This window comes from Crinia signifera, chromosome 2 (assembly GCF_055691185.1).
Source record: "Crinia signifera chromosome 2, ASM5569118v1, whole genome shotgun sequence".
NCBI lineage: Eukaryota > Metazoa > Chordata > Amphibia > Anura > Myobatrachidae > Crinia > Crinia signifera.
In genome coordinates this window covers 371,707,601-371,734,545 of record NC_139218.1, presented here as the reverse complement: position 1 = coordinate 371,734,545, position 26,945 = coordinate 371,707,601, and the positions used below count along the sequence as shown (strand labels likewise).

Below are 26,945 nucleotides of genomic sequence, written 5' to 3'. Positions count from 1 at the left end.
ACGCTTAACTCTTCAGACTTCAGAGAGTCCGTTCAGTTTAGGCTCGATGTGCCAGGCAATGATGCCCGGCTGGACATGTATTTGCCAGTAACCGTAGCCACAACTGTGCTGATTGTTCTGTGCACCTCTGTGGGTGCGAAGCAGAATTTGGGCGGTATTCAGTCCCCGGTTCCGACTATCGGGACATCCTGACAGTTGGAATCCAGGCCATTTTTCATTCTTTCCGACAGGAACTCGACAGTCGGTATTCAATGTACCGACCGCCGAGTGTCGGAAGGTACACGAATCGGCAAATTGTCAAAAAGCGGCCGTGAATTTGACAATCCGCGGCCATTTCTGACAAAACAGATCTAACTTGTTTCAAAAAGGATCTGTTTTATCGGAAACTGCCTTCAACGGCGTTGGTAACGGCAGCATTGAACAGGCGGAAATAGTGGCCGGGAGTCCCACAGTGTTCCATTCCTGAACCCCCTAAGAGGTAAATGAACTAAAGCTTCTAAAATTTAAAAAGAGGTAAAGTTGCCCATAGCAGATGATGTTGATCTTTTCTCTATTGCGTAGACCGAATCTGATTGGTTGCTATGGGCAACATTTTTAGAAGCTTTGTAAATTTACCCCATATCGCCTGGTAATATGGATATGAGCAGCAGGCTTTTCTTGGCTGATACAGTACCTTGTCTTTTCTAATCAGCTTTATCCGCAACATGTTGGTTCTCCTGTTCGCTGATGATCTTCTCCAGTGCAGATACCTGAAGATACAATCATTACTCTATAGCAGTGGTCTCCAACCTTTTTTGGGTCAGGAGCTACTCGCGACAAAATAAACCGCCTGAAGAGCTACTAAAGTTAAAAAAAATGTAAAAATCTGCATAATATCAAAAAAAATGCCCTTTACACATAATGCCACAAACCCTTAATGCCCCTGACACATTATGCCACACACTGCAATGCCCCAGACACAATATGCCACACACTGCAATGTCCAATATGTCACAAACATACCTCCCAATACTGGAGGCAGAGGAGAAGAGACATCTGCGCAAAAATTAGAGGGTTCAGCTACTACCGTGGAACTCCTGCGAGGCTACATCCCCCATTTTTTCCGCTATGGGGGCATGGTTAGCTCTCTAACAGCTGTAGCCACATGGGGTGCGGCCATGGAAAATGGGGGTGTGATACTTATATGCCCTCAATAGTGCAGTGCCAGATACACATGACCCCAATAGTGCAGTCCGTGATACCCATTATAAATATGCCCCGCACCGTGATGCTCCATTATAAAAATGCCCCGCACCGTGATGCTCCATTATAAAAATGCCCCGCACCGTGATGCTCTATTATAAAAATGCCCCGCACCGTGATGCTCTATTATAAAAATGCCCCACACCGTGATGCTCCATTATACATATGCCACACCATGATGCTCCATTATGCATATGCCACAATGTGAAGCTCCATTATACAAATGCCCCACACCGTGATGCTCCATTATACATATGCCACACACACACACGATGCCCGTTATACATATGCCCAACAACGTGATACTTCATTATACAAATGCCCCACAGCGTGATACTCCATTATACATATGCCACACACCGTGATGCTCCATTATACATATGCCACACCGTGATGCTCCATTATACATATGCCACACCGTGATGCTCCATTATACATATGCCCCACATTAAGCTCCATTATACATATGCCCCACACACTGTGATGCACCATTATCTATATGTCCCCCACCGTGATGCTGCATTATACATATGCCCCACACACCGTGATGCTCCATTATACATATGCCACACCGTGATGCTGCATTATACATATGCCCCACAATGTGAAGCTCCATTATACATATGCCACACAGACACGATGCCCATTATACATATGCCCAACAACGTGATACTCCGTTATACAAATGCCCCACACCGTGATGCTCCATTAATCATATGCCACACACCGTGATGCTCATTAAACATATGCCACACACATGATGCCCATTATACAAATGCCCCACAGCGTGAAGCTCATTATTAATGAGCATCAAGGTGTGGGGCATTTGTATAATGGGCAACATGTGTGTGGCATCATGTGTGTGTGGCATATGCCCCACACACCTTGATGATTATTAATTAATGAGCATCAAGGTGTGGGGCATATGTTTAATGGGCATCATTTGTGTGGCATATGTTTAATGACTCATTAAACATATGCCACACACATGATGCCCATTATACCTCAAGCAGTGAAAACGGAATGCAGGCTGGAGTCACCCCTAATGTATTGCGCACACACAGTTTAAATTTTTTTTTTACCTAACGCAGGAGTTGAGCAGAGGCTGTGGCGCAGGAGTTGAGCAGGGGCTGTGGCGTCGATAAGAAAGTGCGGCATGTTGCGCGAATTCTATACGCTGGGGACGTCATAAGGTCACTGCCGCCAAGTGAGGAACGCGGCATGAAGTCACTTTCTGACCTCCTGCCGCCAAGCGAGGAAGCCCTACGCAGCAGGAGGTCACTGACAGCCCTGAAACAGGCCGAGCTACTGGAAAACACCCGGCGAGCTACCCGTCGTGACTTGCTCTCACCTGGCCCGGCGATGGGACAGGTGAGTGCGGCGGGTGGGTACGGGAGGCGGTGGACAAGAGGATGGCATCGTATAAGCTGCTGTTGCTCACCCGGCGACATCCTCCCTATGTCGATACCAAAAAACATGAAAAACTCATGTCTACCTTTTGTGGTTGACCCAATGCATGTCAACCTAATATGGGTCGACCCGATGACTCCTACTCATCGTAAAGGTTGGAGTAGCCAGAAACTTAATAGACAGCTGCGATGATTACAGGCATATCCGCCTGGAGCTGATGTCGCACACCCGCGCCTAAACCACTTAAGAACACCCGCAATTTCTTAGGCATGCCACACTGTTTATGGCATGCCTGGGAATTTCTAAGCGCTCCCATTAAACCGGCAGTTCCCGTTACCCAGACGCTTACTTCCTGTCAATCACTATGGGAATGGCTAGCAAAGGGGAAAGAAATAGCAAGTGTCACACACACGTATCACGGCCCATACGCATGTGCATTCTATCAATAATCGGCCACTGATCAGGTCTGAATCAACCAATAAGGAGCCTCAACACCAATTTGGTGAATTGGAACTCGAGCTGTGAGCCAGTCGTCATCACCCAAAAGCCCCGCCCCCATGACTGGCAGCAGCATCAATTTGCGGGTCCGCGGACGGGGGGAGGGGCAAAAATTACGCGAAATAACGCGATTTGCATCATTTTAGCCCCGCGGACTCGCGGAATTCAGAGTTTTTTACCGCGGGGAATCCGGGGCTCCTGCGAAAATGTGGGAGAATTGCCCACCTTCCCGGCGGGCCGGGAGGGGGACCTGATTTGCGGGATACTCCCGGCCATTCCGGGAGGGTAGGCAAGTATGGTCCACATACGTTTGACCGTGTAGAATAGATTCATGTCTAGAAGACACCTTCAGCAGTGACTTGCAATTGCACAAAAATCTAGCAAGCTGAGCGTTTTATCTGAATTACTAGGTTCTCTGCTTATCCCAAGTAGTAAATAACCACACAGGAGTTCCCAAGTATTCTCTGTACCAGTCCTATAACCTATAACTAGTACCATTGTCACAGTTAGTGCATAGTGAATCTCTCAGCTGGTTCTTTGGTTCATACATTGTATTATTTTTATTCAAGGCACCCCCTGGATTGAAAAAGAACTTGTTGAGAACCTATGAATCTTGGACCGCAGAGCAAATCGGCAAAAATGGTCTTTCATCCAGGGCCCAGGCTCTGTTCAGCCTAGCTTGGTTCCACGCAGTTTGCCAAGAAAGAAGGAACTATATTCCGCAGGTAAGCCTATCGACTTCCGTCCAGTCAGCTTTTCCTCATGGTGAAAAGAACACTCCCATTGCTCAAGTAGATGCTGCAATTTGATTGGCTCTACAAAACATACAAATTAGTCATGGCTCTAGTGAATTAATTTATCATTTCATTAGATAGTGGGTGGGATGTGAGTGGGCACATCACTCTTCTGGGAGTCCCTTGAAGCTCCCCCCAAATTAGGAGTGTTTCCTGCTGCCATCATGGGCCAAGATTGAAAGCACAAACCCACAGCAGTCCATGAGCCACCTGTGTTGGGCGGGTGATTACAAGGTGTCCATTTCTGTCTCTCCCCAACACAGGGGTCCGTATGACAATTTGGAGACCGTTCTAGGAGGACACATTTGTACCTATATGATTGATAGTTGTTGTTTATTGCGCTTTTCGTGTTTTTTCCTATTACAGTAATACAATCCATAAATCTTGATTCCCTGGTATTATACTCTGTTCAGATAGTGATTATTTGCCTCTTATCTATTTAGCTATGATTTATGATCACCCTAATTTATTCTGAGTCCACATGGCAATGAATTACTCCTCCGCAGTGCATCTTATATACAGGGCCCAGGCTGCAAGCCCCTGAGACAGATTGTAGAGGCTATTATAGTATTACAGCCCTTTATGTACCTTCTATTTCCAATAGTTATTTCTGTGCATTTTGTATTGCAGTTAGAATGGTTATTTAGTGCAGAGAAACTATATCTCTGTTGTGTTACAGCGCTGGTTCCTCACTACTGTGGCACAATGAGCCAGATTCAGAGGTGGTTGCAGATGGTATCGCAGCTGCTTACATAGAAGCAGCAGCGATGGTACTAGAGCGTGCATCGTTGTTGAGTGTACACCCTAGACGAGATAGTAAAATATATCGCACAGAAGGGCCCTTCTGAGTGATCTCTCTTACATTCCCGTTTAGCGTGTACACTCAACATCATTAACGACACTGTCCCACATCGCAGACTGTTAAATAAACTGGAAAGCTTGGGATTGGATTCTAAGATAGTTGAATGGATAAGAGCGTGGTTGCAGGACAGAAAACAGAGAGTTGTAGTAAACGGAGTACAGTCAAAGGAGGGAAAGGTTACAAGTGGAGTACCCCAGGGATCTGTACTTGGACCGGTGCTTTTTAATATCTTTATTGGTGATATTGCAAATGGAATTGAGGGTAAAATGTGCCTTTTTGCAGATGACACAAAGGTATGCAACAGGGTAAACACACCAGGAGGGGTAAAACAAATGATTGAGGATCTAGGCAGATTAGAGAAATGGTCAAGAGAATGGCAACTACAGTTTAATGCCAAAAAATGCAAAATCCATGCACTTGGGTCTCAGAAATCCAAAGACTCAATATAGTATAAATGGCACTATAATGGAAACTACTGAGGAAGAGAGGGATCTAGGTGTCACTATTTCAGGGGACTTAAAAGCAGGTAGGCAATGTAACAAAGCAATGAAGAAGGCAAGTCAGATGCTTGGTTGCATAGGGAGAGGTATCAGCAGTAGAAAGAAAGAAGTAATAATGCCACTGTATATCTCATTGGTACGGCCTCATCTAGAGTATTGTGTTCAGTTCTGGAGGCCATATCTCCAGAAGGATATAAATACATTAGAGACTGTACAAAGAAGGGCAACTAAAATGGTGCATGGCCTACATCACAAAACGTACCAGGAAAGACTAAAAGATCTTAATATGTAAACTTTAGAGCAGAGAAGGGAAAGGGGGGACATGATAGAAACTTTCAAATATATCAAGGGCTTTAACAAGGTACAGGTGGGAGACATTCTTCACAGGAAGAGGAGCAACAGAACACGAGGACATGCACTGAAACTAGAGGGAGGAAGATTCAGGGGAAATGCGAGGAAGAATTATTTCACAGAAAGAGTAGTAGATAAGTGGAATAGCCTCCCAACAGAGGTGGTAGACGCAAATACAGTAGTACAATTTAAACATGCTTGGCATAAGCATATTGATATCCTTACAAAAAAATAAGGATCAAATATGGTTTGAGGTAACATGTTTAAAAAAAGGGGCAGACTAGATGGGCCAAGTGGTTCTTATCTGCCGTCAAATTCTATGTTTCTATGTTTAGTACGATCGCTGTTGCTTCTATGTAAGCTTCAACTTTTGCAGACCATGACGGATGGTAATGCATGCAGTCGGTATCTATCGCCTATGGCTGTCTCCTGCGACCAGGGCCGCCGAGAGGGGGGGGGGGGGAGCGGGTACTAATTACCTAAGCCCGGGCTTGCTGGAGGTGCCCAGTGGGGGCCCTGGTCTGACACCTCCCCCCCCCCCCCCCCCCCTTCCCTCTCCGTCCCTCCCAGGCAGCGGCAGCAGCATCACACACGTACAGCATGTTCAGTGCTGACAGCATGAGCAAATCACTGACCGCATGAGAGATCATGCTGAGCCTGCTTTCAGCACAGCACATGCTGTAGGTGTGCGCTGCTGCTGAGGGGGGGGGGGGGGGGTATACCAACATTCTCCCCTCGACTTTAGACTGTTTTTCACCCACTTAAACATTTTTGGGGCGTGGCCTATTCTCAGTAGGCCACGCCCAATTTTTTTTTACCGGGGCCCGTCATACCTCTCGGCTGCCCTTTTCACATTTCACTTGTGCACAATTGCACAATCCATTCCCTGCGCTTACATGCAGCTGCGCAATTCCAGAGAAATTGGAATCAGGCCCTACTGTATGTTAATAATAAAAAATGGGGTGTAAACAGATTTTTTTTAAATATACTTTAACTGTATAAAGTGCAATTCACGCAATATAATGCATTAGATCATGTTACTACAGTCTACAATATTACATTATTCAACTGCAAAGCCACCCCCACGTCATTTTCAAATTTTTAGTATTCTGAACAGAAACTCACATTTACTGAATTCACATTTTTATCTTGATTTTTTTTTTTCTTATATATCTCTATATTTAGGGATGGACTAAATTTTATGAGTTTTCCCTTTCGGACCTGCGTGCTGCTTATGATATCATTGACCGACTCTTTGAAGGTACGTCGTCAAAGCTGACAAATTAGGCATTCATTGCAAAAATACCGTAGTTACTAATCCTCACTTTGGCCCTTATTTTGGTTCCCTCACAAAGGCAAATTCCTTCTCAAATTGCTAAAACCATGTGCACTGCAGGTGGGGCAGATGTAACTTGTGCAGAGAGAGTTAGATTTGGGTGCGGTTTTACTTTAAAGTTCGATTTATATTGCAGTGTAAAAATAAAGCAGCCAGTATTTACCCTGCACAGAAACAAAATAACTCACCAAATCTAATTCTCTCTGCTTAAGTTACATCTGCCCCACCTGCAGTGCACATGGTTTTGTCCGTTTGCCTCTGCTCGTGAACCAAAATAAGGGCCATTGTCTCTGTAAGAAGATGCATCAGAATATTGCACATTACATTCTGGATCTGCAGCCCGCCACTGAGTACTGGTCATATCTCTGCTAGCTTTTCTATACTGTGTGGTTTATAAATAGTCTCCTGAATTATTTATGTTCTTAGTGATTGTGATGTGATGCGTACACAGCAGTTACCCAACCTCTATGATGTAGGGCACTGTAGTGTACCATGATGCCATATGTAGTGTAACTGCCTTTTCTCCCAGAATCCCAGGAATCTCCTAGTAGAGCCCTGGATCAAGCAGGGTAGAGAAATGGCATAAGATGTAACGAGGGGTATTGATATATATATATATATATATATATATATATATATATACGTTAAATTTCATCGGATAATCTTTTTTGCAGGTGGCAGAAACTTTCAGTGGGATTTTGTACACGGTCTCTTGGAAAATGCAATATACGGAGGACGAATAGATAATTACTTTGACTTGCGAGTTCTTCGCTCCTATCTGGAACAGTTTTTCAGCTCTCATGCAGGAGGAGTTAGGGGAAACAGGATGGCTTTCCCATCGTCCATCTCTTTGCCAAATTCATGCAGCATCATGGTAAGTCTGGCATGAATCCACTGGTTGTGCGGGTGTGAGGCCGGTGACGGAACGAACAGCCTGACACCTACAGCTTTCTGTAAGAGATACGGAACAGGATACAAATGCCACAATATCACTGTTGGGAAATTATACCAATCCTGCCTTCCAAATAATCGTTTTGGAGTGTTTTCAGTAACATTAAAGGCACAATGCAGCAAGATCTACTTACATTGTGGGGGGGTGGGGTGCTTGCCACTGTGCCCGCCTGCCTTTCTGCACTTTCCTGCCACACCAAACCATAATGTTGTTGTTATTATTATTAATTATTTACTTGGCACCGCAAGGGTTCCACTGCACCTAACATAATAGAAGACTGCCACTTAAAGGGGCCCATACACTACTGCGATGTATCACAGCAGTGTATGGGCCATCCGACCCCCTGAGCCACCTGGGACCTTACCAGGCGGCAGGATCACATGCGATACATCGCAAGTGGTCCTTTCACCTGCGATATATTGCATGCGACCCGGTCCCCGCAGTCAGGAGGGGGGCCGAGTCGGATGACAGGCTGACAGCAGGTCGGATCTGGCTCAGGTCTGATGCGCACGTGACCATGCATCGGTCCCGAGGGGGTCATCAAAGACATTCGATTTGGACCAATTTCTCAGCCCGACCCGTCAGGATCAAGTAAAATTGGTCCAAATTGTACTAGTGTATGGGCACCTTAAGGGGCATACACACAGGGCGATTTTCAACTCCATTTCTAAGCGATCTGACTAGTGCTTGGGTCACTCCGTGTGTATGCTTCCCAGTGATGGCGATGCGCGGTCCTGCGTGACTCTTTCGGCCACAATGTGTGCTGTGCAATCTTGCTTAAACACCTCGCTCAGCACATTCGGCTTCCATCACCCTGTGTGTACACAGATTAACAGTATAAGACAATGTGGAACAAGTACTTGGTATATAACCATTGCTGCATCATGGGTCAGGACACTGAAATAAGCATCAGAATGGCAGAAACCAAGGGTTAAAGTAGGTGCCATTGTAGGCAGAGTGGAGTGTAAAATAATAAGAGGGAAAAGCACACGAGGGGAGAGGGCCCTGCTTGTGAGAACTTGCATTGTGAAGGGGAGGAGAGTGACACAGATGGGGTAGAGGTTAGCATGAAACCGAGGGTTAGGATAAGAGATGAAGAAGTGGGTCTTGAGAGCCGGTTTGAAATTTTGTAGAGAAGTGGAGAGTCTGATAGGAAGAGGTAGAGAATTCCAGGGGTAGGGAGCACCACAGCCAAAATCTCGGAGACAGTAATCAGTTGACAGGACTACCATTTCTAAGATCTATTTTGTGTTATGTTATTTGCTTGTGTGGATACCTCATAACTGTCCTGCTTTTTGCGGGAACTTCCCCTGGTGGCGTGGGCAGTTGGGATTACCCTCCTGTCGTCCATGAATAGATGCTGTGCGCATGTGCACAGCATCTATTCCTGCAGCCGAAAGGGCTGGGGGCATGGCTAGCAGCTCGCAGAGCCCCTGGCCAGGCCCCCACAGCGGCAAAAATGGTGGTGTGGCCTCGTGGGAGCATTGCGGGTATAGATTATGCCCCTTGTCGCTAGGCCACACCCCCAAAATGTTCTTTGCCACGCGCAGTGTCCCTCTTTACCTCTCTTCAATGTTGGGAGGTATGGGTGTGGTGTCACTACCTGTGGGTGGATTGTATGATATTTTCTGGCTGATATCACCCAATTTGATTCATAATAGAAATGCAGATAAACAAAAATCTATGTGCACAACAATTAACACCAAATGCAGAAATATATAACAACATTCAAGTATTTGTTTAGTTTAACTATTCACGTGGTACTAGTGTAACACTGCATTATATCTGTATGTTCAGCCTATTATACAAGACATTTGTACAGAAAGACTGCGCTTATAAAGACCAGGTGCATGTATGTCTGAATTAACGTTCACCACTTAATTGTACACAAATAGATTTATTAATTAATAAGAATATAACAAGTAAAAAAATGTAGTTTTTTATCATATCAATAAAATATACATATACAAACTCTACACAGAATTGAAAATCGGTGGCCACCTATAGATAATAAAATAATATTGCTTCTCAGACTGGAAGCTTCCTTTGGGCTTTGTTGAGCTCTGCAAATAAGAATAAGAATTTGTTTTCCCAATGGGGGGGACCAATGTTAACAGCCAATATAGTAATCTCTGGTCTCCGCTTGTAGTTATAATAGATAATTGTCCACTGCACCTTTATAGAGAATTCATACTCACAGACTCCACGTAGGATTGTGAACACTGGGCCGTTTGTTTGAATTAGCAGGGAGGGAGGAGAGCTTGTGTAGTATACTCAGTCTGTAGCTCTCCGTTCTACACCCGCAGATATCTGACGCCGTGACGCTGACTCAAAGCCGGCAGTTGTTGTCAGTCCAGACGACGTGTCTCTCACACACGGCTGGGGTCTCATCCGTCAGGCTGGCCCGTGAAGCTGCAGAGTAGCTGTGATGGTGGATGTTGGTCTGTTCTCGCCAAACGATTATTTGTGATGGTACGCGGTAGTAGTAGTAGTAGTACGTTTATTTATAGAGAATACGCGGTGACTGGTGGCTGCTAGAGGTCCCTCCTGGGAATAGAAACACTGGGCAACTTTCCCCTAACGCGTTTCGCTCGTATTGGAGCTCGTATTGGAGCGAAACGCGTCAGAGGAAAGTTGCCCGGTGTTTCTTTTCCCAGGAGGGACCTCTAGCAGCCACCTGTCACCGCGTACCATCACTCTGAAACCTGCACAAATAATCGTTTGGAGAGAACAGACCAACATCCACCATCACAGCATACAGAGAGCGGGTGAGAGACGCTACTCTGCAACTTCACGGGCCAGCCTGACGCCTGACGGAGGAGACCCCAGCCGTGTGTGAGAGACACGGCGTCTGGACTGACAACAACTGCCAGCTCTGGGTCAGCGTCACGGCGTCGGATATCTGCGGGTGTAGAACGGAGAGCTACAGACTGAATATACTACACAAGCTCTCCTGCCTCCCTGCTAATTCAAACAAACAGCCCAGTGTTCACAATCCTACGTGGAGTCTGTGAGTATGAATTCTCTATAAAGGTGCAGTGGACAATTATCTATTATAACTACAAGCGGAGACCAGAGATTACTATATTGGCTGTCAACATTGTTCCCCCCCATTGGGAAAATAAATTCTTATTCTTATTTGTAGAGCTCAACAAAGCCCAAAGGAAGCTTCCAGTCTGAGAAGCAATATTATTTTATTATCTATAGGTGGCCACCGATTTTCAATTCTGTGTAGAGTTTGTATATGTATATTTTATTGATATGATAAACTACATTTTTTACGGTACTTATGTATTATCTGGGCTCCCATGTTAAATGCACCCCATTTTTTCATACCCCTACTATCAAACTACGCATGGAGATGATTTTATATAGTGTGGCGAGCGCAGCGAGCCACCGTGCCCGAAGCGTGGTGAGCGCAGCGAGCCCCGCGAGGGGACGCGGTCTCATAAGAAAAACGGGAGTCCAGATATTACATAAGTACCTTTTTTACTTGTTATATTCTTATTAATTAATAAATCTATTTGTGTACAATTAAGTGCTGAACATTAATTCAGACATACATGCACCTGGTCCTTATAAGCGCAGTCTTTCTGTACAAATTTCTAGGGAATACAGGTGGGGTTACACATAAGTGCACCCAACACCTGAATAGGTGTGAGATCACAATCACACCAATTAGCCTGCTGCTAAGTAGATTGTATTTTTCTGTAATATTACATGAGGATATTGAAAATTAAGTTAAATTAAATTAACATAAAATAACACCAACCAGCGCCTATCACAAGGGGAGGTCTCTTCCCAAAAAGTGGTATTATACAAGACAGTTCCTTAGCAACCCTGGAATTTGTTTCACTGCTAACAGTTTATCTAAAAAAAATTGTTTTTACGATTGAAATGAAACCCAGATAACCAGAAAAGTCTGATAATGTGTTTTCCTATAGGACTATCGCAGTGTTATTGAAGGCCTGCCGGAGGACGATAAGCCTGCTTTCTTTGGTTTACCTGCTAATATTGCCCGGTCCTCCCAGCGCATGATCAGTTCTCAGGTAGGTGCCGTGTAATTTGATGCCTAACATATAACTATGTACTGCACTGTAGACAAAGGAATGTCAGCTATACAGTATATGGAGAGTTGTGTATGGCATACCTGACTATTATTCTTTTACATTTTCCATGTTGTACTGTAGTTTTTATGTCTGAATTTATCTTGTACACTGGTTTTGTTTTGTTTTTTCGAACTAGAGCCACAAGGTTGTTGTAATGGTTGGCATTATTGCCTCACAGTCTTGGGTTTGATTCCCACCAAGGCCCTAACTACTATGTGGAGTTTGTATCTTCTTCCTTTCCCTGGCTTGGGTTTCCTCCCAAACGATAAAAAAAACGTAGTAGGGCACTAAGCTTGAAAAGTGATAAAATGGAGAGTGATAAACAGCCAGCCAATCAGCTTCTACCTGCCATGTCACAGGCTGTGTTTGAAATATGTCAGACAGGATCTGATTTGTTGGTTATCACTCTCCATTTTATCACTTGCTAAGCTTAGTGCATCTGGCCCATTGTCCGTTAACTGGATTCTGTAAAAAATAGACCTATGTGTGTACATGTGATTGGGAATACAGATTGTCAGCTCCTTTTGGGCAGGGACCAGTGGCGGTCTGGGCCGGGGGTCAGGGTGCCATGTGCCCCCCGGGCCGCTCTGGGTACTGTTGCAGCAGGCCGCCTGTTTTTTACCTCCTCTCCAGTCCTGCAGGCGGTAGCGGCGGCTTTTTTAAAACATGGCCCTGGCTACAGGAACATGGCCGCCGGCCTCCTGTATGAGGACATGTCCAGCTGCCTCCGCTCCAGGGGCCCGGCCGCCTGCCTTTCTCCTGATCCCTGGCAGCCAGTGATGGATGCTGCGTGGGTGACTACATGACACCACCCACCCATGCGCCTAATGTGGGAAAAGAAACGGCGGGCGGAGGACGGGGACTCGCAGGACGGAGGTTGTACCTACTGTGGCCACGGTGCAGTAAAGCTGAGAAGATAGATGGGAGCCGCAGCAGTGTGCATCGTGGACGGACCTGGAGCATCAAAACTTCAAAGGCAGTGGCACTGGTCTGCCAGAGACACACAAAGGCAGGCAGGTGACACATTATCTACTAAATGACTAATTCGCAGCCTGTGTTGCCCTCCTGTTATTATACAGGGGGAGCAGCCTGTGGTGTCCTGTTCATTTTATGCAGGGGGAGCAGCCTATGATGTGGTGTCCTCCTGTTATTATGAATGGGGGGGGGGGGGCACAGCCTGTGGTGTCCTGGTATAATTATACAGGGGGAGCAGCCTGTGGTGTCCTGGTATTATTATGCAGGGGGAGCAGCCTGTGGTGTCCTGTTCATTTTATGCAGGGGGTGCAGCTTGTGGTGTCCTCCTGTTATTATGTGTGTGTGGGGTGGGGGGGGGGGGGGGGGGGAAGGAACAGCCTGTGGCATTCTGGCATAATTATTCAGGGGGAGCAGCCTTTGGTGTCCTGGTTTTATTATGCATGGGGAGCAGCCTGTGGCAACCTGTTCTTTTTATACATGAGGAGTAGCCTGTAGTGTCCTGTTCTTTTTATACAGGGGAGCAGCCTGTAGTGTCCTGCTATTATTATGCAGGGGGAGCAGCCTGTGGTGTCCTGGTATTATTATGTAGGGGGAGCAGCCTGTGGTGTCCTTGTATTATAAACAAAAAACCTCCAGTTAACAATGCGCTGTTCCTTATGGGCCAGTGCTCTGGACTTGCCCCCCAGGCTAAAATTTGCCAGCCAGCCCCTGGCAGGGACGGGTGTGAATTGGCAAAAATTAATTGTAAAGCTCTACAGAATATTTGTGTGTGTGTCATATAAATAACTGGTAAATAGAGAAGGGCTTCCCCTGAATCTGGTGCTTATAGTAAGTGTAAAATGTCCCATGCTACCTTTATCCATTGTATACGGGAATGTAGTAAAATCAAAAGATTTTGGTATAAGGTTATTCAATTTATAAATTCCATATTTTCCACACATGTCCTTCCTGATCCTCAATTGTGTATCGGTGGAAACTTTAATAATTGGAACCTGGGCCCTGATAAAAAAAATATAGACTTCAATTGTTGGTAGTATTAATCACCATTGCAAAGAAACCCATTCTTATACATTGGACACATCGTACAAACCCTTCCTTATCAGACGTCAAGCAGAAACTGATATAAACATTGTATTATGATAGACGGACCACTACATACTTACCGACTTTTTGGAACTCCTCTCCGGGAGAAGCCCGGAAAAGAGTGAAAGGGGTGTTGGAAGAGGCTCCAGATTTTTTCCAATATACTGTAGGTTCTGTTTTGCACCGTATACAGACTCAGTCACACACAATATACAAGTGTCATATACCACATTAATCAGCACAGTCTCCTCGTGTGTCCTAGTCACATTGTGTTTCTGATGTTAGCAGAATTGCGTGGCAGTTGGTGGCTCACTCACACCAGGCATCTTCTACCACATGCCTTATTAAGGCTAGGTATATAAGGTATATAATCCGTTCTGTCACATCTGGTTGTTTACTTTGTGTGACTAAGGTTGGGTACACACTACACGATTTATGGTCTATTCTGGTGGATCAGACTGACCTATCAGGCACATTGTCTATTTAAGTATGTTCTCACTATGTCGCTGATGATGCGCACTCCTGCTGTGACATCCCCCGTTTCCCCAACCCAGTAGCGCACGCAGGGGGGGTTTCTGAGTACCCAGAAACCCCCCCCAGGAGTCTAAGGGCCCTAGGCTGAAAGCTGAGGGTCCTCTCTTTCCATGGGTACAAGAATTTTAAAAATCGGCCCTTGGGAACCAGAGATATCTGACTTCAAAGCAGTGGTCCCCATCCAAGCCTGTTAATTGCTCTTCCACGTCAGATATTTCAGGTTCTGTCTGACTTAGAGATTTTCTGATGGTATATTCCAAAAGCTGGGACTCTCATCCTTTGATGGACACTAGAAGCTTGTCTCTACTGTTCCCAAAATCAGAGATATCAGCCTTCCAGCAGCTGGTTACTGCTCCAGCTCCACACACCTGGTATGTAGTATTATATACTTGTTGGCAGATTGCTCTGCCTCCTGAATGCTGATCCCCTATTTCCCAATACCATTTGGTAGGTGGGAATCTCTAGTTTTTAATTCCATTAAAATCTAAGAAATCTATTTTCGGGAACTGGAGATATCTGCAGTCAAGCAAGCTGTCCTCCCACCAGAAAATTATGAATAATAAGCCCACTCCACTATATACAGTTATTATTATTATTATTATTATTATTATTATTATTATTATTATTATTTATATGCATTTGGTCTATCTATAATACTTTAACTGACTCGGCTTTGCTCGGCCCCTCTGGAAACCCCCTTCTGAAAATCCTGCGTTTGCCCCTGCAACCAGCAGGGCTGACGACGGATGTCATCAGTGAGGGCCATGGAGCTGGTTGCAGCCATGGCCTTCGCTGTCATTACCCACATCGGCCGATGCTGGGTCCTGTCGCTACCGATGTCCTAGTGTGTAGCTAGTTAGATGCACATTTAAGTGAAAACGATGCTCGGCTCCAGTCACACACGGTAGCTGCGGCAATGCTGTACGAGGACACATCTGTAACTATACATCCACTGTTCAAAACATCTGTATTATTGTCAATACCGTGCAGAAATGCCTGTACAGATATCCAGCTGCCCCTTGTCGTGCAGCTGGCGGACAGCTTGTATCCGGAACTGCACATTTGGTCTGACGCACTTTACTGGCTATATTTGGACTTTGTAAGGTGGTTTTATTGTTTGCTGAACCGGTCATCTACAAATAGCTCTTTTGAAAGCTCATCACTAGATTTTTCCATGTAAGGTTTTATTTAGGAAGCAAGGACATGTCTGGGACTGCAGCTACCTATAGTAATAATATTTTATAAGTGAATCATTACTACATTATTATCTTCCTCTTCGGTACAGCCAAAGTCTGAGCTTCCCCTCTGTCTCTATCACTATTGTTGGACCATTACTTAACAAAAAAAGGGTTAAAAATATTTGTGTTTCACGAGACTGAATGTAAACCCATTGATTCAACTAAAAATGAAATATGAATCCATTCTCATTGTGCTGTAATGTCTATCCTGGCAGATCTTCCTATAGTTAGCAGTTTCTAATTGCAGCAGCACCTAACAGTGATGGTTATGTTATAGAAGATCTACAATGGGGTATATTCCATGATTTTTGCGAGCTGTGACAGCGAGCAGTGCTGACTGCTTGCTGTCACAGCTCGCACGGTCAGTATTCAACTGACCCTGTGCACACGCCGTTTCCCCCTTGCTAGGTTTTTGCCGCGACTGGGAAACGTGTGCGGCTGCCAAAACGGCGAAGCTCGTGGCTGAATGCAGCGGGCTCCTAGTTGGTCTGCACACAAAAAATCATAAAAAACTTGTGTTGTCCTTTTCAGTGTCCTCCGTGACCATGTCGACCTAAAGCTTGTATCGACCTCCTGTCAATGTCGACCTTGGGTCTGTCGACCAATCTTAGGTGTCGACCTAGTCACTGTCCACCTATACACTGTAGACCCAGCGACCGGATACCACAGCGATCTACCTGACTCCTCAAGGCGGAAAGTGGTTGTCGATGCCCCTCCCATTTCCCGCCATCGCAACAGTGACTTATCATATAAGTACAGAGTCATTCCATGAAAACAGGGACATGGGGGGATTTTTCAAAGTTGCCAGATGAATTCAAATGATTTTTTCTTATGAAAGACAACAATGTATGTAGTATACTCTAGTGTCCCCAAGATATAATTGCTTCGAAAGAAGATGGGGAAAGATTTGTATTTTGTCTATCTTTAAACAGATGACGTAGATGAAGTGTCATTTGTAATGGTTGTGGCAAAAGTTGGCCGAAGTTAGAGGAAAGTTTTATTACTCACAAAATTAAGTGACCTTTGAGTGACCTTCATGTTCTTTACTACCCTGTTCAGTTTAAATTTATTTTTTGGACACTCCTTACAATGATCTCACTTATGAACATTTGACTATGTTTGTTACCTGCGTGTAACGTTTGTTACTTTTCCGTATTAATTTATTTTTCTGAGCCAGAGATGAACAAGTCATAACTTTGTCATTACAAACACAGGTATTTTTATTTCCAGACCTTACCAATCAGCCGAGAAATGTCTTTATCTGCCGCAAACATTGAAGCTCTGTCCTTTCCATGTAACGTTTGTTACATGTACCACACAAACAACATTTACTTTGCACAAAATATTCAAAACACATGCTCGAAAAATATATATTTTTCACATGATGTGTTTGGTCAAATGTAACGTGTGTTACCATGAAATGACAGCATATGATGGTAACACAGGATTAGGGGCATCCTAAATTGCTGTGAGCTGTGCAAAATGGTACCTTGTATGGACCGGAGGTACTGTACATACAACAATCATACACCACAGGGGACAGCAGGTACAGAGACATCAGTACCTCTAAATTCTTGAATATTTTTTCATGTTAAGGGAATTTATCCTTTAAGATAAATGTATTTAATTACGGAAAATAAAATTGTGACTGTTGTTACACTTATGTGGGGTGGCGCACTGGGAGGGGCAATGCGGCGTGACTGAAGTCACAGTCTCTGAGGATAATCTGAAATCTATTAAGTCTGGACTTTAACATTAAAAAGAACTGCTTTCCCATACTTTATATGTTAACAATGTCCTTAAAGTGTTTCGTAATCTTTCTACCATCCACAAGGTCACCTACAGCATTTGTACCCCCCTCACATACAGCTTGTGGACGCTTTTTTTTTTTTCCCTTCCCTTTAACAATTATAAATCTTGACATATGGAATTTGCAGAGTATAATGCTTAAGCCGTTAGCAATAGTCAACACATGTGAGTTATTGACCCTGAGATAGGAAGACTGTGCATGAATATTAAAGGGATAGCAAACCTCAGATGGCGTATACAATATCTATCATTGCCTCGTACTGTCATTCTATTTAAAGTTTTAAACAATTTGTCACTTATACCCCTTTCACACTGCAGCTCTTGGTACTTGTGTAGTTTCACGGCTCCAGATATATATCGGATGCGATATCTGACTATATATTGGATGCGATATTGGCCGATATATCGATGCGATCCGAAGCAATTTTTGACCTGTTCATAACCCCACTATCCACTACGCATGGAGTTGATTTTATATAGTGTGACGAGCGCAGTGATCCGCGTATGTGCTACACATACTTTTTGTACTAGATCTCATCTCATTTTATCGCAAAACCGAGATGCGATGAGATGCGATATTGTATACAATATTGAATGCAATAATTGTAACGTGTATGGGCACCTTTAGAGCTGCAGTGTGAAAGCGCCAGTTTGCATTTACCGGTTACAAATAGCCGGTATTTGCAAACGGGTAAAAAGCAGAGTCCTATACTGTTCAGAGCCGTTTTTCATGCATTGTGTATGGCTCTGAACCGGTATATAGGACTCAGGCAGTAGCTAGAGAGTGCATTGCATATATAATGAGCCGCTCATTACATATGCACATATATCATAAGTGCAGTGCATATGTAATGAGCCGATCATTACGTATGCGCATATGTAATGAGTGGCTCATTCGGTACTAACTGGGCAGCCGATTTTGAAATCGGTTCCATCGCATCGCATCCGACCATATCGCATGCGATGCGATGGACCCGATTTTTCCATAGGATTCAATGTTAAAATGGACTGAGTCCATTTTACCATGGAATTCAATGGGAAAAGGGGTCCTTTTCATACCTCTACTATCCAAGTGGGCATGGAGTTGGATATAAACCTGTAGCAAGCCACCGAGCCCGAAGCGTGGCGAGCGGACACAGAATACCGTCCCCTCGCGGGGCTCGCTTCGCTCGCCACGCTTCAGGCTCGGTGGCTCGCTACGCTCGCCACAGGTTTATATCCAACTCCATGTCCACTTGGATAGTAGGGGTATGAAAAGGACCCCTTTTTCCCATTGAATTCCATGTTAAAATGGACTCAGTCCATTTTAACATTGAATCTTATGGAAAAATCGGGGCATCGCATGTGATATGGTCGTATGCGATGCGATATCGCATCGCATCTGATTGTATGCCTTAAGTTAAGGCATACAATCAAAAAATCGGCAGCCCAGATAATACATAAGTACCGCTCATTCATATGCACTGTGCTCATTACATATGTGCATATGTAATGAGCGGCTCATTACATATGCACTGCACTCTCATAGCTACTGTCTGTTCTGCTTTTACACTGCAAACCTGCTTGAGACCCGGTATTTATGTGCGGTGTGAAAGGGGTTTAAAACGGTAATATACTGTTTCAAAATGCCGGGTCTCAAATGTCTAGGCAATGGGAAAGCAGCAGTAAATCTCATACAGTATGTGTCCAAACATAAAATGTGTCCACATACACCTACAAACCTCATACTGTATTTCTCTAAATAGCATCATTTTGCACCACAAACTTTGCAAATTGGATCCTCCAAAATATTAATCCTGAGTACCCTAGTACAAGGTAAGCAAAGTAAGAGTAAAAAAAATGACACATACGGGCATATAGACAGGCATTTCGTGCCGTATTTAGCAAAAATAACAGGTACAAATGTGTCTACATACATCGATCCACCATGCAATACAAGTCACATTATGGATAATGCCTGAGATCCGTGTAATCAGTGGCGGAACTCCCGGAGGCAATGGAGTCATCTGCCGCCGGGCGCCAGGCTTACAGGGGGGCACTGGCTCCATTGCCTCCGTTGTTCCGCTTAGTGCCCCTGCCGCACTTATCTTACTTATACTACGGTGCGGCTGTTATGTAGCAGTGCGGGTCAGTGGGCGGGCAGGCGCTCCCGTTTTCGTATTAGTAGTGGTGCGGCGTGCGGTCGCCTCCCCTCCCCTGTGTTTGGGTTGCTCCCCCCCCCCCCCGTAGCCATGTGCGCAGCCCGCCCGTGTCGCTGCTCCTCTGTCACCTAACGATGAAGACAGAGCCAGGAGTCGGGCGGCAGACAGTAAACTCCACACAGCCGGTGTGCGAGTGTGACTGTCTGTCACTGAAGCAAGCAGGCGGCAGGGAGATGCGGCAGCGTTTGAGTGTAAGTCAATCTCTCTCGCTCTCTCTTTTTCTATGAAGGGGGGGCACTTTTATCTTGCCTCCGGGCGAATTGAACGAACTTACGCCACTGCGTGTAATTCTGTATCACCAGGCAGCTTTTTGCGACTTGTTCCGTGAAATAGCACCTTATTTTCAAAATGGAGCACAGAAAACGCACAAGCAGCTTCTCCTGATTAAAATAATATGCCACATGACTATATTCAGTATGTGACTGCAGCTGTATATGCACCAGAAATGGAATGTTACAGTGTTTTCCAGGAAAAGCATAAAGTGGCATTTCCAGAAGCAGATACAGCCCTGGTCGCACACAGATTATAGACCTTTCTCATGTCATTTTAATCAGCTGAAGCTGCTTGTACCTCCTATTCACTTCACATGTTTTAAAGGAAAAAGTAGCAAAAACAGACACCCGGCGCAAAGGAGGCTAGATGTACCTGGGCACATCTGTATCAGGACATGGAGACCGTAGTTCAGTGTCAATGAATAAAGCATCCATAGTATGTCAAAGGGGTGTATTCAATGCGGCCGGCGAGGGGGTAAAATGACGGGAATTGCCAAAAATCAGCAATCCTCGCCGATTTAACCCCGCGCCGGCCGCTGACCCTATTCAACGTTCCGGGGGACTCCTCGCTGTCACAGGACGGTGAGGATTCCACCCTCGCAGCTAACGAAGAAAGCCTGCTGCATTTAGCCGCGAGCCTCGCTGTTTTAGCGGCTGCATACACCGTTTCTCCCTTGCTCCAAAAACAGAGTGAGGGGGAAACCGCATATGCAGGGGGTCAGTTGAATACTGACCTTGCGAGCTGTGACAGCGAGCAGGCAGCGCTGCTTGCTGTCACCTCTCGCCCCCAGCATTGAATACTGTCCAAAGTGTGGCTTCTAACATAGAGGTCACAATGTTGCTGCTATTTTCAGAGCATTTAGCTCATGTCACATTATAAGAAAATCATTTATTAAATGCTTATTAAAATCCCAAATGTGTTTGTCAAGTAAGTGAAAGTGCAGGAGGACGTGTGCTGGGGGCTCGGAGTAGACTGTGTACAGTATAACCACATACAGAACAAATAGATGCATCAGAAGATCCGCTGTATATGAAAGTGTGAAAAGACCTGTAACTAATCTAGAGCAGTACTGTACGGAGACGGCAGGTCTGCGGCTGGGGAGAGCTTATATCTCCTCACATACTGTATGAAGCCGAGAGCTTAGTAATAATACTGCCTCCGCTCAGATGGATGCAGTCACCAAGGTGACAGGAGCAAGGTCGTCATATGTAACATTCACACCAGAAGGTGTCGTCGGCCTGCTTAAAATAAAATGAATGCAAATATTGTTGATGTTGTTGTCATGAACAGTCAACATAAGGACTATGCTGACATGACAAGAGACCCCTTCCTGCAGTGGGTAGACCACTGCTTTCATTTCTGGAGTGTTGTGATACAGATTGAGTATCCCCTATCCGAAATGCTCGGGACCACGAGCATTCCGGATAGGGGAATTTTCCGGTTTTTGGAATAAATTTTTGTAGCCATACTTACCTGTCCCCTGATGGTGTCCGGTGGTCCCTCGGCGTCCACAGCAGGCCTCCGGCATCTTCTCCTGGTCTCCGGCGCGCGCGCACACTCGCGCAATGCATTCCTGGGACCGCTGGAGACCCTGGAGAAGATGCCGGAGGCCTGCTGTGGACGCCCTGGGACTTGGTAAGTATGAAAAGAGGGTTAGGGGGGTTAAAAAAAAAAAAAATTGAATGATTCCAAAAACCACGGTTTTTGGAATAATTCGGATAGGGGATGCACGGATACAGGATACTCAACCTGTATTTATTTCTGACCATCACACTGCGCAGAGACGTGTACTGTGGTCAGGAACAGCCAGGCAGCGTCCGAGCAGGTGCTCAGACGCTGCCCGGCATTAGACTGCGCATACGCTGTGTAATCCCACAAATCCTGGGAGTGGATACTACAATCCTGCCAATCAGCCGATCCTGATCGCAGGATTGGCCCCCCCTAGCGGGGTGGAATGTTGGGAAGCGGAATGTTGGGATTTCCTCGAATCTCAACGCAATTCGCATTCTCATTTTTAGGTTAAGAATGAAACGGCGGTAATGACTGAGGAGTTCTGTAACACTCCCATTAACATGATTAGGTAGTTAGTCATATAGATTTTTTTTTATCTTCTATCATAAAATGATAGCACTGCTCCTCACCTCTGTAGGGGGAATTCAAGTGTTCTGCACATCAGCAACGCCTATTGAGAACCCGACAGAGCAATTCAAGTGTAAATGTATATGTACTGTATGTGGGAATGTGTTAATATTTTGCATTACAAAGATAGATCTAGTTAGAGCCAATTTAATTTTGAGTCAAACTTTAATTACCTTTAAACTATTCCCGAGATTGTGTTAGAGAATGTGGTACATAGGCTGAACTCTGTCACACCAGGGACCTTTTCCCGGGGCAGAGAAGAGAAAGCGGCTCTGGGCTGACACCTTTTACCTCGCGTGACCACTTTGTCCATCTTCATCTAACAAATCTCATCTGTTCCTGCATCTCTTGTGCATCTGCGACAATGATTAGCTAAAGGCTTTTTACCGCCGAGAGCAGTAAAGAGATTTTTTTTGTTCACACTTAACCTTCAGCCAGAGATTTTAGTGTTTCTTTGTAACCGTGATGTGTGTGGTATAGAGATGTCACAAAGTAGTTATGTGCTAGGAAAATGGCTCAAACACAACTGAGCTCCAGTTATATACAGTATAAACACGGCCAAATCTGTTTGTATAAAGTACTCCCGTGACCTTGACCCAGACTGTTGTCACCTCTCTAAGCGATAGTCGATCTGCCCCAGTGCGAGATCGGCTGCTTAGGTCTGCTCCCAAGTACTGACTAGCTGAACACTCACACCCATTGGGCCCATCTGGGAGGCTGTGTGTAATGTGCAAAAATGTGAAGGATTAACCCTCTCTGCTTCATAAGCCTGCAGGCTCTCAGAAGAAGTCTTGGGGGTACTTACTAAAGCTTCTGAAATTGAAAAGTGGGGATGTTGTCCATAGCAACCAATCCAATTCTGTCCATCATTTTCAAGGATGCAGTGGAGAAATGATGGCTAGAATCTGATTGGTTGATATGGCAACACCCCCACTTTAGAAGTGTTACTATATTTACCTCTTAAGGCCCCCATGCCCGATTGGATCGGGCTGAGAAATAGGGCGAAATCGGCCCATTTCACATGTGTATGACATCCGATCCAATGCCCGGCCCCGTGCACATCGGACAGGAGTCGGAGGTCGATAATGCTGCGCGTCCGACCCCCTCCCAGTGGAGGGAAATGGGCTTGCATGTGCATTATGAAGGGCCGCATGCGACTTCTCCACTCAAAATAGTATATGGGGGCCTTTAGTCTCCCATAACAATCTGTGTGAAACTCCCCCGTTTGCCCACTGGCTAATGTGCTATACAGTAGTTACAGATGGTGACCCTCTCATTCACTCTCAGCGCTCACCAGAACCTCACCGCTGGCGAAGAGGTACTCCATCAGATTGGGATGCCTGTGCGTCCCAATCACTCGGCGGCTGGGTGGCATCAGGGAGACTAGCAGGGTTAGGGGGGTTCGGTAGTGGGGACCGGCGATGGAGGCGGCGGGTAGCTTCGTCGAAACGGGGAGCACGAGCGTCTTGTGCATGCGTGCCCCCTTCCGACGGCTGCCGGGGACTGGCAGTGGAATCGCCAGCCCCTGCAAGGAAGAGGGACGCAAGGCACCAGAGCGCTTCGGGGGGGGGGGGGTCGGTGGCGTCGCTCTGGTGCTCACCCGCTCCGCAGGGGGAGGGGGTGCTCCGATTCGGCCTCTCTACATGGGGGTGGGGGGGGCGGTAATTGCAGCGGTAGGCCGCCGCGGCGTTCCACGGGGGGAGGGGTGGCACGCCGCGCCATTCCGCGGTGGAGGGGGCGTCGCTAACTCCAAGGGTGGGGAGGGGGATAAGGAGGGGGTGGGGGGAGTTGCGGTTGCTGCCGGTGCCACTCACCTCCATCCGGGGGGGGGGGGGGCTGCTGCAAACTGCCGCCCTCCAGTGGCCGGCACCCTAGGGAAAGGCCTAGAGCTGCCTAGTGGTGGCGCCTTCCCTGGGGACGCTATATCTGTATATTGAAATTATATCTGCTGATGGGCTCCCCAAACCTAGTAGCTCTGTTATAACCTAAATGTATGTTACATTTACTTGCCATGTACTTATACTGTATTATTTATGTGTCCAGCTCCAGTATAATGGTATATATAAACCACCAGCATAATAGGTTGGAATGCTGTGCATTTCCTTACATGTCATGGTTCCTGATTTATATATAGGTTTCCCCATATAATAATCCTTGGGGTATTCATGCCTAGCCTTTATTATTCTCCCATACAATAGTGGAGACAGGATTGTTTCCTTGCAAATGAATCTTCTATAAACATAACAGTCACTATTTCCAGGAACTCTATATCTGTGCTTGGGGACATTGGCCATACAGCCACATAGCTGACACCTCTGCGAATCCACATCAAGTATTGTTCTGAAAGTACTGCAGCATCTCAGTATATATATATATATATATTTATACATATATATATATATATATATATATATACATACACAGTGGCGTAACTAGATTTGTGCGCCCCCCCCCCCCCGATATCGGCAGCGCCGCCCCCCCTCCCCCTAGCCCTCCCACCCACCTTCCCAAGTGAAGTTACAACCCCCCTTACCCCTCCGCGTGCCGCCGCATTCAGGGTCCCGCAGCGGGGGCTGCTGGGCTATAGTTACACCACTATATATATATATTTATGTGTTTATTATAATTTATCAGAATAACATTGCAATTACACTTGTCTTTAATGCTAACAGACACTTAGGGCCACATTTCTCAAACAATATTTGCAGCTAAATCCCCGATTTAGCCTCAAATATTAAGTATTACCCTAATGTACCAAAGGGGGACCGCAGCAGGAATCTCCGATACCTACTGCGATCCCCCCTGCACCGCCACCGGCCGCATCCCTCCATAGGTGGGGGATGCGAAGCTGCCAGATGTATCAACAGCAGCACTTCACATCCCAGGGCTATCGCCATTCTTAAATTGTAGCCTATGGGCTACTGATCGCACTGCCACCAGTCAGCAGGGTTGGCGGGGGGGCGGCGCTAATTGCACATCCTGCGATCCTGGCTGGTAACATTCCGCCCAGATTGCATTGTATATGGGCCACTTAATGCATAAACAAAAGTACTACTAAAAATGCCAATGTCCAGAACCGTAGGGGAGGCTGGGTATTTAGACCAGATTAAAATGTTTATATAGTTGAAAAAAGGTATTTTAGAAGGGATACATTATTTAAACGCAGCTGTAGATGTGCTTTGCAAATAGTTAAAAAAATTAGTTTTCAGAAACATTTCTTTGTTATGTAAACACACACCTAGGAAGAGAAGGAACCCACCCTCTTTGACATGCACATAGTTGTCTGCCATAACTAGGTGTGCCCAGGGCTGCCACTAGGAATTTTGGGGCCCGCGACTGATTTCCCGTCCGGGCTCCCTTCACTTACCACCCAATTCCTGCTCCCTCATTCCCTCCTGCTGAACGCAGCAGGTCCCGAAGCACAGGCTTCTTTAATGCAGGACACCCGCAGCCCATTAAAATGCAGCATCGGCTTGTGAGCCAATCAGAGCTCGTGTACCAGCAGCCTCTCTGATTGGCTAATGGTACACGAGCTCTAATTGGCTGGTGCAGCATTTTAATTGGCAGCCGGCATCCTGCATTGAAGAAGCCTGTGCTTTGTTCAGTGCACCGAGCGCAGCACAGTGGAGGCAGTTGGGGTGTTTGCTGAGCTGCCTGTGCCCTTCCAGAGGCTGGAGCCCGGGACAGCTGTACCCAAAGCACCCCCCTATCGGCGGCCCTGGGTCTGCCTCTTATGAAGATGATGTAATCAGTGAAACGCAGTCGTATGCAGTTGGGCTATGTTGTTATTTATTATTTTTTTGAGCTCATCAGGAAACCTCCATGATCAAGGAGACTTTTCCTACACACCACTGGTGACTACCAGCTCTACTGGAACCTGATTCAGCTTTCCTCTGCTTCATCGTGAATGGGAATGCTCAGAGCTGCAGCAGCAGTGTCACTCATATAATGATGGTTGGTGACCAAATACAAAGGACTACACTGTCTTCAGCTCTCTATTGAATGGCAATATCCATCCCTTTCATGAGGATGCTCCGAGCGTCTGCACTGACTGCAGACTGCTTGCGTAAATTGTCCAAATGGATGCCCTGGATTCACACTGGCTCTGGACTGTTGTTCTGGGAATCCCGCAAGCCAAAAGTAAGGGCTATGGGGTAGTGACAGTGTGCTCTGTAATGGCACCACACATAGGCAAACGCAGAGGGGGTTTCTGGTTGCCCGGAAACCCCCCTCCTCTTGGCAAGTACCTTTGACTACAATAGCACTGGTATATAATATGATAATTAGAGCTTCCACCGCATCATGCAGTGCAAGGGACAGAGCAGATCTGCTGCACATGCCCAGTGTACCAGCCTGAGCCCTCAAACATTGCACTGGACCAGAGAGCAGCTGCAAAGAGGAAGAGACAGGAGCCTTACCATGAAGTGGGAGATTGTGAGCTTAGAAAGTGCAGTACTGTTTCTATTATGTTTGTGTATTTATTTATTATATGTTTAACCTTTTCCTGACCACTTATCTTATTTAAATATTTTAAACAGTCTACACTATAGACAATCTGTACTGAGAAATATTAATACTGTATACCATACACTATCCAATGTAGCAGTGACGTGCGGTGAGGTCAGTCACTGGTGAGGCT

The 26,945-nt window shown here is 45.8% G+C and overlaps 1 protein-coding gene across 3 annotated transcripts in view; it reads left to right on the top strand.

The window, feature by feature from the left end:
• The window catches only part of DYNC2H1 (dynein cytoplasmic 2 heavy chain 1), a 324,861-nt gene that overhangs the window by 187,425 nt on the left and 110,491 nt on the right, over positions 1-26,945 (top strand). For all 3 annotated transcript variants that reach the window (XM_083170072.1, XM_083170071.1, XM_083170070.1), the window contains 4 exons: positions 3,720-3,875; positions 6,843-6,918; positions 7,668-7,867; positions 11,890-11,994. In XM_083170072.1, coding sequence (XP_083026198.1) covers positions 3,720-3,875; positions 6,843-6,918; positions 7,668-7,867; positions 11,890-11,994 — 537 coding nt within the window. The remainder of the gene's footprint in view (positions 1-3,719; positions 3,876-6,842; positions 6,919-7,667; positions 7,868-11,889; positions 11,995-26,945) is intronic.